This window comes from Dunckerocampus dactyliophorus, chromosome 16 (genome assembly GCF_027744805.1).
Source record: "Dunckerocampus dactyliophorus isolate RoL2022-P2 chromosome 16, RoL_Ddac_1.1, whole genome shotgun sequence".
NCBI lineage: Eukaryota > Metazoa > Chordata > Actinopteri > Syngnathiformes > Syngnathidae > Dunckerocampus > Dunckerocampus dactyliophorus.
Window position 1 is genome coordinate 16,618,913 of NC_072834.1, and position 16,664 is coordinate 16,635,576.

At 41.6% G+C, this 16,664-nt stretch overlaps 1 protein-coding gene across 2 annotated transcripts in view; it reads right to left on the reverse strand.

The window, feature by feature from the left end:
* Positions 1-16,664, reverse strand: part of tmem132e (transmembrane protein 132E) — a 496,716-nt gene that overhangs the window by 12,350 nt on the left and 467,702 nt on the right. For both annotated transcript variants that reach the window (XM_054754825.1, XM_054754824.1), the window contains exons 7-8: positions 13,219-13,498; positions 737-931 (exon numbers count right to left, since the gene is read on the reverse strand). In XM_054754825.1, the coding sequence (XP_054610800.1) occupies positions 737-931; positions 13,219-13,498 (475 nt within the window). The remainder of the gene's footprint in view (positions 1-736; positions 932-13,218; positions 13,499-16,664) is intronic.

Below are 16,664 nucleotides of genomic sequence, written 5' to 3' on the forward strand. Positions count from 1 at the left end.
AATAAGCAAACATAATATATAACATCATTTCTTAAGGCTATAATTACATTATTTGACTTCATTCATTTGCAAATGCATACAAGTTTTTCTCTAATAATATTAAAAGTGTTCTTCCGATACCACAACTTTAGTCTTGCAAAATGATTACTTGTAAAATGTAAGTTTTATTACACTTTTATTCTGGTAATACTACTACTTCTCATAAATTGTATTTTTTTCTGCTTTATTCTTGTAATACTGTGACATTTTATGTTGTCATTTGTTGCAATATTATGTCTTGTGCTATTATGATTGTACTCACATATAACATTGTGAGATTTTTCTTGAAAAAATAACCCATTTTTTCACATCTTAACATGTATTTATTTTTTTTTACTTGTAATACCACAAGGACATTTCAACTTCTGAGTTTGGAAGTGAAACCATCAAGAGTCTCTTAAGTCGGCATGTGATAGTCTTCTCGGCATGGCTTGGGTTTCCACTAAAGTTATTTTTCTTTTGAAACAAAAAATAAAACAAAAAGAAACTAAATTTAAGAAAAAAGTAAAAACTCAAATGAGAATGAAATGTAATTTTTTTTTGCTGCGGGTAAGTAAAGTATTATTAGATACTTTCTGGAGTATACAGGACATGAAAAAGTACGTGTGGTCTGTTAGACTGAGCCAACAAACGGAGGATGGCGCACGGTTCAATCACGGCACAGCAAAACTTGCTTCCTGTCAATCATCCACCCTACCTGTTTGGGAGCGGTGAGCGTCTGCAGGCCTGTTGCCTTGGCAACCATGGTGTGGCTGTTGCCGGGGCTGGGCTGCAGCGACAGGGTCAGGCCAGAAACGGTGTGGACGCGGAGCTCCGTGATGGAAACCTTGTCGTCTGTGACAGAGAAGGCTGTCTGTCCCAGCACGGCGTCCACAGCCAGAGGAGAGTCCACCTGCAGGAGGGGAGGACATAAAGGCAAGGAGGCTCTTTTATCGTCTCGCTACATGAGGGACACAGCGTGGGCGAAAGAGAGACAGCAGCTTTATTGTCTTCAGTGATGATTTTGGATTCAAGTGTACTTTGTTGTTGTTGTGTGAGTGTGTTTCATCCTTATGTCGACAGTCTGTCCATCATTGCCAGAAGCAAACAAAGAAAAGGTCCAGTGGGAGGCAACCACTTCCAGGCAGGAGCTGTCTCAAGTGTCTCCACATGAAATGAAACGGCTCTGCAGGTGATTTGGATCTTTTGACAGCACCAATACTTTGACTGTAAGATATGATACCTGACACACACATGCCAGCGGAGAAACTTGCAATACAAAATATTATTGTGATGCTTGTGATTTTACAAGATTCTGACTTTGTTCCCTCATAAATGATGCATTTATCTATCCATCCATCCATCCATCTTCAACCGCTTATCCCAGATCAGGTCGCGGGAGCAGCAGCCTAAGCAGGGAGGCCCAGATTTTCCTCTCCCCGGCCACTTCGTCCAGCTCCTCCCGGCGGATCCCGAGGTGCTCCCAGGCCAGTTGGGAGACATAGTCTCTCCAACGTGTCCTGGGTCTTCCCCGAGGCCTTCTACCAGTCGGACTTGCCCTGAACACCTCCCTAGGGAGGTGTCCGGAAGGCATCCTGACCAGATGCCCAAGCCACCTCATCTGGCTCCTCTTAATGCGGAGGAGTAGCAGTTCTACTCCGAGTCTCTCCCGGATGACAGTGCTTCTCACCTTATCTCTAAGGGAGAGCCCAGCCACCCTACGGAGAAAACTCATTTCGGCCGCTTGTACCCGTGATCTTGTCCATTCGGTCGCTACCCAAAGCTCATGACCACAGGTGAGGGTAGGAACGTTGATCGAGCTTTGCCTTTCGGCTTAGCTCTCTCTTCACCACAGCAGACCGATGTATAGTCCACATCACTGCAGACGCCGCACCAATTCGCTTGTCGATCTCGCATTGCATCCTTCCCTCACTCGTGAACAAGACCCGGAGGTACCTAAACTCCTCCACTTGGGGCAGGATCTCATCCCTGACCTGGACATGGCACTCCACCCTTTTCCGGGCGAGAACCATGGACTTGGACTTGGAAGTGCTGATTCTCATCCCGGCCGCTTCATTCTTGTGAAATGTAAAACATGTTTTTCAGGTGATATTAAGACATATAATATGTGAGAATGTTTATCTGGTGGAATTATTCTTATCTACGCTCATGTACGGTACGTTTGTCAGAAACTGAGGTGTAAAACTGAAAAGTAGTGACGCAAGGAGGAGGGAAGAAAGTGAAGCGATGCAGTCATGAAGTCATGTCCTGCTTGCATATGCATGTTGTTGTGATGGATTCATGTGCCAGAAAGAAACAGCGACGCTTCACAGAGCAACACGCATGCCTGCAACAATACACACACACACACACACACTCAGAGACATGAGTATGTATGCGACAGCCTGAGGCCTTACAGGAAGGATGAGTAAAGTTTCCAAGTTGATGTGGGGACAAGTCCATGACGTGACGGATGGGTGGCGCTCAGAGTGCGAGTTTCCCTTTGGAGCTCTGCTAAGTCACATAGCTTCACTTTTGGGTGAAAGGGATGGATGGGCACTAATGGAGGTGAAGACGGCGGCAGGGCCTCGCGGACGGCGACGGAGGAAGGAATCGATTCCTGTGTTAAAGCGTGTCTCGTAAACAACGCTTTGCACGCTATTGATCTTTGCCCGTTTTATTTTCGCGGGCGATTCGAGCGGCTAAAATGAAAATGTGAACACAATGGAAATCAATACGTGCAAATGGCAAAGTGAAATTCAAATCTAAAACGTGTGTGCAGTCCTCTGCAAGGGTATTGGAGTCATTGTCATTTCACAACAGTTCACAATGCATGCCGTACTTGAACGGACCTCAGACTCTTTATTCTCTGCTTCTTTACATCCTCTCTTACCAAATAAACAGAAAATCAAAAACAAGCCAATAATGGAGGGGGTCGAAAAACACAATATAACCTTGGGTGCATGCCATATCATCTACTCAACTGCAGAGAGTACCAGGCTCTATTTGAAGTACGGCATCTATTCGAGAGGCCTTTATATGTACAGTAGAGCTACTGTAGACACGCTGCCATTCACTTTTCTCTCATAATACTACACGTTTATCTTGTCATAGTAAAAGTACTATTCCAATTTTCTGGCATTTTATTCACACAATGCAGTGACCTTTTGCGCTTAATATTACAACTTCAGTCTCGCAACAAAACCAGCTATTTGGCTCCTGACTTTTTCCTTCTTCCCCACTCCGTTTGAAATCCTTTCTTAAGTTTAGAATAAAAACTGGAAGCTAACCATTTAGCTTGGTAAAGCAGCGGTCGTCTCTTATGTCCCTGCAGTGGTCTTCTAGCCTGTGTCACGCCTGGCGTAGACACCAGCTTTACATTTTGGGTTCAGGTTATTATTTGTGGCTTATTTCCTTTCCCTTGTTCATTTTTCTGCTTTTGTGTCATCACACAGACCCAGGTGATCTCTAGTTGGGCGGAGCTACAGAACAGGCACAGCTGTGCCTCATTGTCACTTCTTTTTAGCTCACCTGTGGCGACTGGATGGCACTCGATGATTCCTCGTGGCAGAACCTCCAAGCCAAGATCTGTGCTGCTGCCGTTGGCCATCCAGTCCTGCCTGGTTTTTCCCCAAGGCTTTGTTTGTAGCTCCGCCTGACCAGCTTTGGTATTCCTTTCAGTTGCATATTTTTCCATTTTTCCGCGATGCCCTTTTCTTTCCATGGCATCGTAGTTTTTTGTTTCTGTACTGTTATGCAGTCGTATTAAAAAGACAATTTCATTCACAACTGGTGTACGCCTCTGCATACTGGGATCCAGACAAGTGTCAGACAAATCATCACAGCCTGCACATTACAGTTGGGCAATGTGATGTAAACAAAGAAAAATAGGAGTGTAAAGGTGACTATAGGGGTGTTATTTCATGTCTACAGGGCCCTAATAATGTTACAAATTGTATCTACAAAGTCATAAACAAGTTTTCTATGCGCCAACTATGAAAATATTCCATTTATTAATAGTGTTCCCTCGCTCCATCACAGTTCACCTTTCGCGGCCTTGCTGTAGCACAAGATTTTTTAGTGCAATTTTAGTGCTTTTTTTTTTTTTTTTTTTACAATGTATGAATGCGAATTGTGTTCTGCGCCCAGATTGCTTAAGGGAGAACCCGCCCATTGTCTTCTGCATCCTGATTGGCTGTCGAGCATTGTCAATCCATCTCCTTCGTGCCGCACTGCCCGTTTCCTGTTGTGTGATCGCTAGCAAACTTGCAGGGACTCGGAAGTCAAAACAAAACAAAACAAAACAAAACCCACCATGTCGACAAAACGTTCTACACCTAAAAGACAGAGGAAGCAAACCATCACACAAAAAGTTGGACTTCTGGACATGCTGAAGGAAGACAGAAGTTATGCGGCTGTAGGGCGCCGTTACAGATTAAATTAATCTTCGGTTCGAGGAGGAGGAGGAAAATAGGACGACAGCAACAATATGTTTTAACAAGGATACAAAAACACCTCAGCGGAGCGGAACCAGTACGAAGAGGAGTGAAATACGCGTGAGTCACTTCTTAATTTCTTGTGTCCAACGTCGTAGGTTGATCATTAAATGAAAGTTTGAACTTTGAGTGTTAAACAAAAGAAAAATGTGAGAACATGTTAATGTCTGTCCAAGTAAAGTGTATAAAGTGTATGGTGACGGGTTTCAGCCTTAAAACATTTAGAATAATTGTAAAAAAATAAAGTTGGCTACTTTGCGAATTTGACCTATAGGGGGCTATTTTGGGAACCTATCCCCCGCGATAAACGAGGGAACACTGTATTGAATCCTACTTCGCGGAAATTCACTTATCGCAGTCGGGTCTGGAACCAATTAACCGCAATAAACGAGGGACGACTGTAGAATGAGTTTATTCTTATTGCAGTACAACTATTCTCTTAAAATTACATTTTTTTATCGTAATATTATGACTACCTAGCATCTTTTGCCATATAATATGTCTTCCTTGTTATATGACGATGTGCTACTTCTGTCCATTGAGTGGTCCGACATTACTTTTAAGAATACAGTGATTTGTTGTACTGTTCTATGGATTGCAATACGACATTTGTGTGCTCATCCCAAAAAAGCAATTTTACAATTCTTCAACTGTTGTGCTCGTCGCCGACTCAAGTGACTAAACAGCCGACGCATCAAGCCTTCGCGACAGACATTTCTCAACTCCTTCAGCGTAATTAACGCCATCAAGCACGGCCTCTTGATGCTGGCAAGGCAGCTGCCGCCAAACTCGGACCCGCTGATGAAATACAAACGTAATACCTGCGGAGAGGAAAAAAAAACAGCATAGTGCGACCCCTCCGCCTTCTTCTTTTACAACCCCCGTAAACTTTTCAGGCAATTACGCCGCTCCCTGCTTTGCACGGCGAGCGAGGGCAACAACCGCAAAATAAACCTCCCCACGGCGCCCGCCACACAAGCATCCCCCTGGAAGCAACACTGGTGTCGGAGTCACTTCAATAACACTCTCTTAGGAGAGCTTTCACCTTTATGAGGACTGTCAACACAGGGAAGACAACAATGGTTGCTTTGTCATAGGAAGTCATTATTATTTCATATGAATAATACACGCGCATGCATGTTCAAAATACATCAACACAACAGCCTCGCAAGGACGACCAGAGCCACAATGAAAAGAATAACAACTTACTTTTTATGATTAAAAAAGTCCTACTTAAAAATTTGTAATACCGTATTTTCTGATCTATAAGTCACACTTCTTAGCATAGTTTGGCTAGCCCTGCGACTTAGTCAGGTGCGACTTACAATATCAAAATATACACAGCATGTATGTAATGTATATATAAGAAGTGGGGTGGCGGTTGGGTTTTTGGCGACACCTAGTGGTCACAATAATTCATTGAATTGAGCTTGTTGTCAAACAGTTGCACACAAACTGAAGGATGCAGAGATACCATACGCTTTTTGTTACGGAATACTTGAATACCCTTCTGCTTTGGAGACTGTGTCTGTAAGTGATGTGCAACTATAATCACATGATACCTGTGTCTGTAAGTCATGTGCAACTATAATCACATGATACCTGTGTCTGTAAGTCATGTGCAACTATAATCACATGATACCTGTGTCTGTAAGTGATGTGCAACTATAATCACATGATACCTGTGTGGACTGAGAAATGGGCTATTTTAGACAGCAGTGTTGTTTCATGAGGACACTAATTACATCCAGCTTGGAGATTGTAGCTGCTGTGTCAGTCACTGACTAACTAAATACACACATATACTTTTCAGTCTATTTTCATTCATTTGGGAATAATGTTAAAATCCATCTGTTTGATACGTTTCTACACACCGCGATGCATCCAGGCGTCATATCATGTGTCTTACTTGACATTTATTAAACAGGTAAGTTTTTATTGTATCCATATACTTCAAAAATATGACTTATTTCCGCTTGTGTAGCTTTAGTTTGTGTTCTTGCTGGTGTAAACATTGCTCCCTCGCGCTGCCTTCCTCTTCTTCTCATGTGGATTTAATGTTGTGCCAGTACACTCGCTCTGATGATAGCGCCATCATAAATAGTGCTAAATGCCAGTTATTGTCCAGTACCCTTTAATTATGTTTTTTCTTCCTCTTCATAGCGTATTTTTTGACTGATGCAACTTATACTCCTGAGAGATTTATAGACCAGATAACACGGTGTACTATTATGCTATAGTCATACTTTGATATAAAAAAAGACATAATATTTTAAGAAAAAGTCATAACACCAGTAAAGAATAGCCACAATTTTATGAGAAAAAAAGTGCCAATTTTATGGGAAAGTAGTTGGAAGAAAAGAGGACTTCTTCCTGCTTTTGGACATGTGGAACTGCCAATTGAACGATGTGATGTATTCCATTGTAACTTGTATGCATGTTCAAATAAAATTAAATTAAATTGGAGAGGCTAACTAACTAGCTCTGTAGCTTGCTATGCTAGCAACGGCCGTCTCTTATGTCCCTGCAGTGATCCTGTAGTCTGTGTTGCGCAATGTGGTGTAAACAAAGAATAAGAGGCATGTAAAGGTGACTATCGGGGTGTTATTTCATGTCTACATGGCTCTAATAATGGTAAAAACCGTATTTATAAAGTCATAAACAGGTTTTCTATGCTGTAACAATAAAAAAAATAGTCCGTTTATTAATATTGAATCCAACTTCACTTATTGCGGCCGGTCTGGAACCAATTAACCGCAATAAATGAGGGACGACTGTTTTATTGATTGGGAACAAATACAAATGACATCATTGTTATTTGATATCGGGCTTGAATTTAGCTTGAGGGACGCTGTATGTCCTCAGTATGTGTTTAAAGACAAAAAAGGCTTTCTGGGATGACCTTTAATCGAAAAAAAAAGCCATTACACAAGACTATATTAGTCAGATTCCAAGTGGTAAAACTGTCAAATGAATGTATTTCATGTTTTGGTTTACCAAGGACAACTACACTTGGTTTCCCTTAAGCTGCTAAATACGAGCTAGCGTAACAATGATGCCAGAATTCAGGCAGGAAAGCAGTGAAAAGCGCTAAAGGCGCTGACGTTTGCTGTGGTGACGTCCACGGTCGTCCAAACGGCGAAAACATCAGTTAAAGCGAGGACTTTGTTGCTGATGATTAGCATGCGCACAGCCACGTCGATAAAGAGCTTTCTCCTTTCCCGTTCAGTTGCCAGTGGATAAAAACTAAAATAAGACCTCCCTCCCGTTGAAATTGTGTTTTGTCTTCGACAGAACCTAATTGAACATTTAAAAAAAATAAAACAATCGAATCATAAGATTCAAGATTTGCAGCATGACAGCACGTCTCACTCACTGAACCCGAGAGAGAACACCTGATTACATTTCCAGTAAGTGTGCAGGGATGAATTGATCTTTTTTTGCCTTTTTCCCCCAATGGTGTGTCAGGACGCTTGTCATGTGAAAATAAGGTGATTTATTTTTGCTCAAACAAAGCAAATAAAGGCTGGTGGCTGAGAGGCAATCAAGTCCTTTTGGGTTGAAACTTTGGATAGCGCCACTCATTCCCTGCAATTATAATCAAGCACGTTGGGAAGTAAAGGAACGGAGGGGCTGTGTGGAAATCTCAACTAGAAACGGACAAAAGCCGCTTCTCATTGTCTCCATGGACAGTTTGAATCGGACGTCTTGGACGCTTGGACGATTAACTCCAACCTTTTCAAGTGGCCAGCAAATGGAGACGTCTTGAGATGATTTACATTTCACGGCAAATTGGTGATCATTTGTCAAGTCGTCCATTATTTCTTCTCTTTCAGGAGAATTAGTGACGTCTTTTACGGCTTACTTTGGAATACTGAATACTTCAATGTGATGTCATGAAGTAGAACCTCTGAAGTCCAACGCAGTCCGTTCCAGGATGACTTTCCATTTGTTGGGATTTGGACTTTTTCCCCAACAGGAACTGAACATTGGAAAAAATCAGTTCTAGGGTCCAACTATTTCCATAATAACCCCTTAACTGTACATTTTGTAATGAATACAAAAATAACAACCACGGCAAAGCTATAATATATCATGCAAATGATTTGTTTACGTTGTTAGGAAAAAAAAAACAATTTTTATCGGGAAAAAGTAATATTATGGAAAGAGATGGCGAGCGTAAATATGCGCCTTTAGAATAAAAAAAAGGTGTAAATAAAATAAAATTAAATACATTTATTGTAAAATGAATCGTAATATAATTGTAAAATTAAAAGTCAAAATATATTATAAGTGAAAAAAATCTGAATCAAGTCATTATAACAAGAACATAAAGAAGAAAAAAATCATAAAATTATGAAAATAATACAATACTAAGAACCTATAAGAAAAAATGTCAATGAAAATGAAAATTCAATCATAATTTTGAGTTAAAAAAAGTTTTAAAAAAAAGGAAGTTAAACTTATGCAAGTAAGGATGATATTTTACAAGCAAAAAAAGGGCAACATTTTAATATATACTAAGGGAATAAAATTGCAATATTGAAAGAAAACAGTCCTAATTTTTCAGTGAAAAAAGTCTGACTTTTACGACAATGACGTCACAAGAATATGAGAAAAGTACGCAAAAAAAAAGTCATAATATTTTGAGAATAAAATCACAACATTAAACGAGTACATTTTACATGAAAAAAGTCAGAATTTTATGGACAAAAAGTCACAACATTATGAGAATCGACTTGAAATTCGACAAGGTAAGCTGTTACACGACCAGGAAACAAATAGTTATTGTAATATTTCAAGAAAAAAGTATTAATCGGATGAGATTAAAGTTGCAATGGGAAGGGGTAAAAAGAGAAAAAGGGTTCGAAGTTTGAGATTATAGTCGAGATTTAACAAGCAAAAAAAGTTGTCTTTTTACAAAAATGCGCAATATTGTGACAATACATTTGCAATTTGAAGAGAAAAAATGTATTATTACAAGAAAGATGGTTAGCGTTTGCTTGCGGAGCCAATAATGACACCGCCAGCAACTGATTGGACGGTCAAAATAATTGGGGACGACGCGATTGATTCCTCTCGGGCCGAGATGGCCGCTTCCACCCGCTGCTAGATTCATCACGGCCTGCAGCAGATTACAAATGATCAATTACTCATTTCCAATGATGGATGAGCGACTTCTATCTTTCCTGGCTGTTTCTCCGTCAGCGGGCGCATCCATCAGCCCGCTACTTTTCTCCTGACAGCCTTAAAACGTAATCTCTCTCACGGTGCTCAAAACTTTCGCCAAGCGTAACTTTTCTCCCCCACCGTAAATGTCCAGTCAGGCGTCGGTAAATCACCGGCGCCGTGGTCATAACCGGCGACACTTGCTTTATAAGGACCTCCGAACCTGTCTGGGCTGATGCCTTTATGTGCGCTTTACGTCTTTTATTGCGGCTGACTTTGACACCAACAGCAGCTTCCGCGTCGACAAAAACGACACAGAAGGTCAAGGACCAAGGCCGAGTTAATTGCTAGAAACACAGAGACAAGGCGGCAAAGCTGAAATATGTAGACAATATGTCGGAATTTGACCTTAAAATAACAGCGTTAAATCACTGCGATGGCTCACTAGCTTGTAATAAGGAGAATAGCGTCTGTGACATTGACTCTTTCAGTGTTCTATAGCATTAGCGGTCCCCTAAAGTTGCGTTAGCATCTAGGCTAACAATTTTTTTGCAGTACTCTGACACGTGCTAATACGTTGAAATAATCTTTATCATTACATTTGTTTGACATGCATAGAGAATTTTCATATGTTTGAGTCTTGTATGACGTCACGCAAGGTTCGGACTTCAAGTTTTTGTGTGACTGGGAGGAGTTTAACAAATCTTAAAGGGATAGTTCGCACTTTATGACATGAAGCTGTATGACGTCCCCATCTGCAGGGCAGTGCATCAACACTGAGCTTCCCCCCACGTTGTCCCGTGAGCCGAGTTCGGGTCCGTTTTCAGTGTTGAGGAAAGTAGTTCCGGCCAGTTGGTGGGGTCACTTCGCAAAACAATCAGACCTCACAATCTCCCTGCCTTACTTTCTCTCCCTTCGTATCACTGCACACTGCCGCAGCCAGTTCAGAGTCTCTGCAAGCCGTTTGCTAACAGAACACAACGGGCGGGTTCTTCCTTAGCCAGTCAGGACGCAGAACACAATGCACGTTCATACACTGTAAAAAAACCCCCACTAAAATAACACTAAAAAAACATGCGAAACAGCAAGTCCGGGAAAGGTGAACCGTGACGGAGCGAGGGAACACTGTAATAATAATACATGAGAAATAAACTGTTCAATAATTATTTTTTAGCTCAAGATAACAAAATTGGGAATAAAGTTAGATAAATAAATATATATATTAAATAGAAATGTGTTCTGCTTAACTTAAAAGAGAATAAATTGAGTGTCCAGGTTGCAGGGGTGTCCAACTTTCATCACTCTTAGAGCAGTCAACTATTTGTGTTTTATTTACGACTGGCAACATTTAAATTGTATACTACTTTATTTACCAAGCACATCTCTACTCAAACAGTGTGGCCATCGTCTTTATGCTATTTTCTGGCCATTTGTCCTCATGCAAAAGCATAAAGTCTGAATTCAACATTTATAATAAAAAAACTACTAAGAGTTGAAGCAAACATTCTTTGACCCTTTGTGAGCTTACTCAAAACCACCTGGCGAGCGTGGAGGCCCATGAGATGGTATCACCATCATAAGGCCGGACATTCTCGTTTGCTGTCACACAAAATGGTTCAGACTTTGAGTTTATGTTCGATTCAGCTTAACAACTTAAGAAATTCTGCTGCGTTGGGTTTTGGCCTCATGCTAAGCTTTTCTTCTTCTCTACGCACATTGTTGAGGCTAGTCCTTCTTTCACAATACAGATGGTCGTGTATTGATCGAGTTGTTCAAACCCCTCAAGTTTTTTACTGAACTGTGACTCGCAGGTATTCGCCTCTGTTAACTCGTTCACTTCCCCTGCTGCCGCCAGCTACATTAAAAAGGAAACCAGGTAACATGGCATTAATTGTGCAACTCCTACTCCAAGTGCATTTGTATAAATGCACTACCCCCGTGGAAAAAGCAAAACATCTACTGCTGTCCTGAACTGTCCTTTCCACTTCCTGTTCCTGTCTGAGTTGCTTGCTGGCTAACGCTGAGCAGAGCACTCGAAGAACCTGGGCACTCGTGAACCGAGACTCACTCACCAACGCCGGCATGAGGGTGCCGACAAGTGAATCGTGAACCTGACGTGAGCTCACGGGTTTAGCGAGTGGTGCTGGGTCATGGGTTTATGAATCGGGTAGGTGGACTTGTTGCACATGTGTGATTGTCTCGGGTGACGTTGACGCCGCATTGAGCGCTGAATCATACGTCGTCGTCACCGCCATATTGGATGTGGCAAGAGAGAACGGGGAAGACGCCTCATTCATGTTCTGGATGGAATCGTACCAACCGGTTTACAGTCCAAGCAAGATCTTCCAGGATTGCCTTTCACAGGAAAGACTGAAAAAATACTTTGGATTGTCTTTGAACATTATAACATCATTTTACTTTTATGCTGTGCCATAATGCTGTGGACTCCCGCGGTGAAACCAGCCTCCAAAAACGGTGTAGAAAGGCGCTTTATTAAGTTTGGGCCATTTTCTTGCATTTGTTGAAGGGGCTGATCTGCCACATCCCAACGTATCGCTGCAACGGGCGAACCATCTCAATATTCTTCATGCTTAGTGCTTGCTTAGTGTTTGTTTGGTGCATACATGGGAGTCTCTGTGTGACGTCTTTTGTTTTGTGCATGCGCGCTGTGACACCTGACTGGAGTGAATCGCGCATTCACGGTTCCGTTTAGCGAGTGACTCATAAAAACTTGAGTCGGGAGAAGGAATTGAGTCTCACATCACTACTTCTGAATAAATATTGTGAAAACTTGCAATGTGGTCACGGCTTTCCTGATGTCACACAAGAAGTCGGAGTTGTTGTGCAAGTTCCACTGCGTTGGGTTTTAGGCTAATGCTAAGCTGTTCTTCTCTTGTCACGTTGTTGATAATAGTCCTTGCTGAATTAATGCTTTTGAAAAAAAATGCCACAAAAAGCCAGAGAAAAAGCAAAGCACAGAATTTAAAACTAAAGGGAGGTCTCAATCAATCTCATGGATGACAGCAGTTCAAACTCCGAAGTTCTTTTAGACCAGGGGTCCCCAGTGTTTTTAATTGTGAGAGCTACTTTTACAAAATGAACATTTATCTTCCTAGCTTATTTCAACTCAAACAAAGCGAATATGCTTGTTTTACCAGAACATTAACAAAATGCTGGTATCCACAACTCCCATTTTGGGTTTCAGATTGCATTTCTTTCGAGTGTGCTCACATTATTAACTGAAAACCTCAACGAAAAGCAGGCTTGCAGGCGCCTCGTGTGGTCGTAGGGGTCCCGCGGGCACCGTGTTGGTGACCGCTGTTTTAGACTTTATCGGAAAGATTATGGTTGAATTCCAAATTGCACAACTTTAGGGGACATATCAAAGGTCCCAATGTTGACAATAAAGTTCTTTCCAGAAGATTTTGGTTGAATTCCGATATGTGTACTTGCAAGACGTTCCAATGTTGAGACTAAAGTTTTCCAAAGACTTCAAACGACAATAAAAATACACCCAAAGTGAGTTAGTCGATACCTTCAAGACGGTGGAGCCCAGCTCCAGGCCCACCAGGACCGTCCTGTCCACCAGCTCTGCTATCCGAGGGTCTGCCACCTTCAGCGAGTCCTGTACCAGGTCCGTGACATCCACCTGCCATTCGGGTCCCAGCATGGTGATGACTTGGTCCGTGCCCTCCGTGGATGTGGTGTGGAACTGGGTCAGAACTTTGACAAGGGCCCGCTGGTACTGCAGGGTACATCCTCGGCTCACCCGGCGCTCGTCCTCGTCCTCGTCTGCATCGCTGTCTCTGGTGCTCCTTGAGAGGAAGAGCAACATAAACAATGGCTGGTGCTTAAATGTCCATTTCTTATGTGTCACAGGGCTATGACAAGTACATATTGTACCTCCATGGTGGAGGTTATGTCTTCATTTGTTTGTGTGCAACTTTCTGTCCAAGGTTTAGTTTCCCAAACTTTTTCAGCTGAAGATGAAACGTACAAATTCAACATTGAACTAGTGGCATCCAAGCTTTATCCAGCGAGGGCCACATACTGAAAAATGAAAGGAGGCAAGGACCACTTTGATATGTTTTAAAGCAACACATGTACAGTACAGTAGATATGCTAATAACTTACATATATTTAAAGAAAAAACTGCGTCTCAGCTTTGTGATATAGGTGGAAAAGCCTACTATTAGCATGAACTTCGGTCTTTGCTCTTCCGTTTTTGCTGGGGTTTTTTTCAAATTTTCCAAAAATTTAAATTTTTTTCATAAATAATCTTTGGAAATTTTCATCTTGTAGTATTATCATTTTATTCCCATACTATTAGAACTTTTTCCCAAATCTACTTTTCCAAAATGACAACTTTACTGGTTGTTTTGTTTGTTTCCCATAATATTATGACTTTAAAACTATTCAACTCTATGCTACTAAAATGACATTATTTTTTCCTCCTAATAGTATGAGTTTATTCTCATAAAACTGTCACTTCTCTCATTAGAATATGACTTCTTTTTTTAGATTTTGACTTTATTCTTGAAAAATTACATCTGTTTTTTTCCATTTCTGCTGTTGGTTTTTTTTTTTCATTTTCCAACTATTTCAACTTGCTTCTTGTAAATGTTCTTCTCGTAATTATGATTTTATTGCCGTAATATTTGGACTTTATACTCCCATTATAACATAATAGGTTTTTCTGCAATCTAATTTTCCAAATATTGCAACTTCATATGTTGTTTTGTTTGTCTTTCATAATATTACAACTTTAAATAAAACACATCATTCTTTAATAATGTAGGTTTATGCTACTAAATTCACTAAAATCACTATTTTTATTCTCGTAAAATGTAAACTTTTTTTCTTAATATTTTCACTTCATCAGTGTAAAATTACTGCTGAATTTTCCATTTTTGTTGTTGTTGTTTTTTTCATTTTCTTGATAAATTATATTTTTAGAAGGTGCAGCGGACCAATAAAAAAACAGCCGTAATCCTGAAATGGCCCCCAGATATAAACTAATGATAAAGAATGAACAAAATGGCATATCTCCGTCAAACGTCTTCTTCTTATTTTGTATGCAGGCTGACAAACTGTAACGTCAAACCAAGTTACAACTGGATCCAATCCAGATTGCGCACCGAAAAGTGATTATAATTGAACACTAAAAATCTTGTTGAAACAGGGAAGGGAAAGAGAGGAAAAAATTGTAAAGTTAACTAACGGAGTGCAGTTTCACATCCTAAAGTTACTGTATGTAAAAAACTGGGCTGTAGTTTTGAAATGAGGAGTCTATTGTTGTTTTTCAAAGAACGGTACCAGCTTTGATCCACTTTAATCTCGGCTTGGGGCAGTTGGAAACTACAAACAACATGCTGTATGTGAACGCATCTCCACCTGCTAGAGGGCGTGTCATGATGGAAAGCACACCTACAGTATGTGGGCATTATACCACCAATGGCAGTGTTATCCCCAAACGCAGAAAGCAAATGAAAATCAATGTCCTCATTCAATCTTGGGTATTTTGTGGCTGAAAGTTTATAAATCCAAAAGTTCTCATGTTATTTCAAATATTTAATCCTGTTTCCTTTTCGTATGGTGTCCGGTATATGGTCTATTCCATTATGGAAATTCCAAAAGTGGGTAGTTGGTGTGTGAATACCATATTTCTACTCTGCCAGTCTGTCTTGTAATCGTCTTCCAAAGTAGAATACTTTGCACATGTGGCATTCCAGTCGATAAATAACAAACGTAGTCTTGCAATGGATAAAATGGTTCATTTTAAGTTTATTTTGGGAATGATTGTCCAAAAATGTCTTTGTTTAACATATATTAGTGCAATGATGACACTTATTACATTTATATGAGCCAACTGGTCTAGATCTTAGCCATGTCTGTTTAGAAGCTGGTGGCTGGTAGCTGTGAACCAGTGTATCTTAGTAGTATCAACTCTCCCCATGCAAACGCAAAAGCTTGTGGTAGATGAGGGAGAAGAGCCACCCGCCCCAGAGTTTTGAACCCATGGCTTACACTTGAGTTTAGTTGAATTTACACAAGGGAAACTGTCTAAGAAATGTTTGCCAAACACCTCAGCCCAGCAGGTTATTGTTGTTACTTGTCCTGCAGTTGCAAATATTCATGTCTGCGGGCCGTGATACGTTTTTTGGCATTGACAGAATTAACTGCGCCAATACCTGCTCTCGAGCTGTTTTTTTTCTTTTGTTGGTCACACCTGCATGAAGTGTCCCAAACAGCATTTTGGCAACAGAGCAACATATATGGACCAGGTTTTCCCTAGCTCGGACATAGGTCACTGGGACCCAACTCAGGAACCAGGGCTGGAGGTGGGGCATGATGGCGAGCGTCTGGTGGCTGGGCCTGCACCCATAGAGCCGGCCAGGCACAGCCCGAAGAGGCAACATGGGTCCCTCCTCCAATGAGCTCACTACTCACAGGAGGGGGCAAAGGGGTCGTGTGCAGAGGGAGTTGGGTGGCAGCCGATAGCGGGGACATTGGCGGTCCGATCCTTGGTTGTACAAGCTAGCTCTCGGTACGTGAAACGTCACCTCTCTGGTTGGGAGCGAGCCTGAGCTGCTGCACGAGGTTAACAAGTTCTGGCTAGATGCGGCATAGTTGGACTCACCTTGACGCACGGCAAGGACTCTGGAACCAGTCATCTCAAGTGGGGCTGGACTTCATTCCACTCTGGTGTTGCCAGTAGTGAGAGAACAGGACTGGGAATTCTTGTTGCCTGCCGGCTCAGAGCCTTTACATTGGAGTTTAACCCAGTGAACAAGAGGGCAGTGTCCCTCCGCCCTTGGGTGGGGCTCCCGACTGTTGCACTTATGTGCCAAACAGCAGCTCAGAATACCCACCCTTTTTGGATTTCCCCAAGAAGACTCCTCCCTTTTGAGATTCCCGCTGGGGGACTTCAACACTCACACTGGAAGGGATGGTGAGACCAGGAGAGTCGTGATTGGGAGG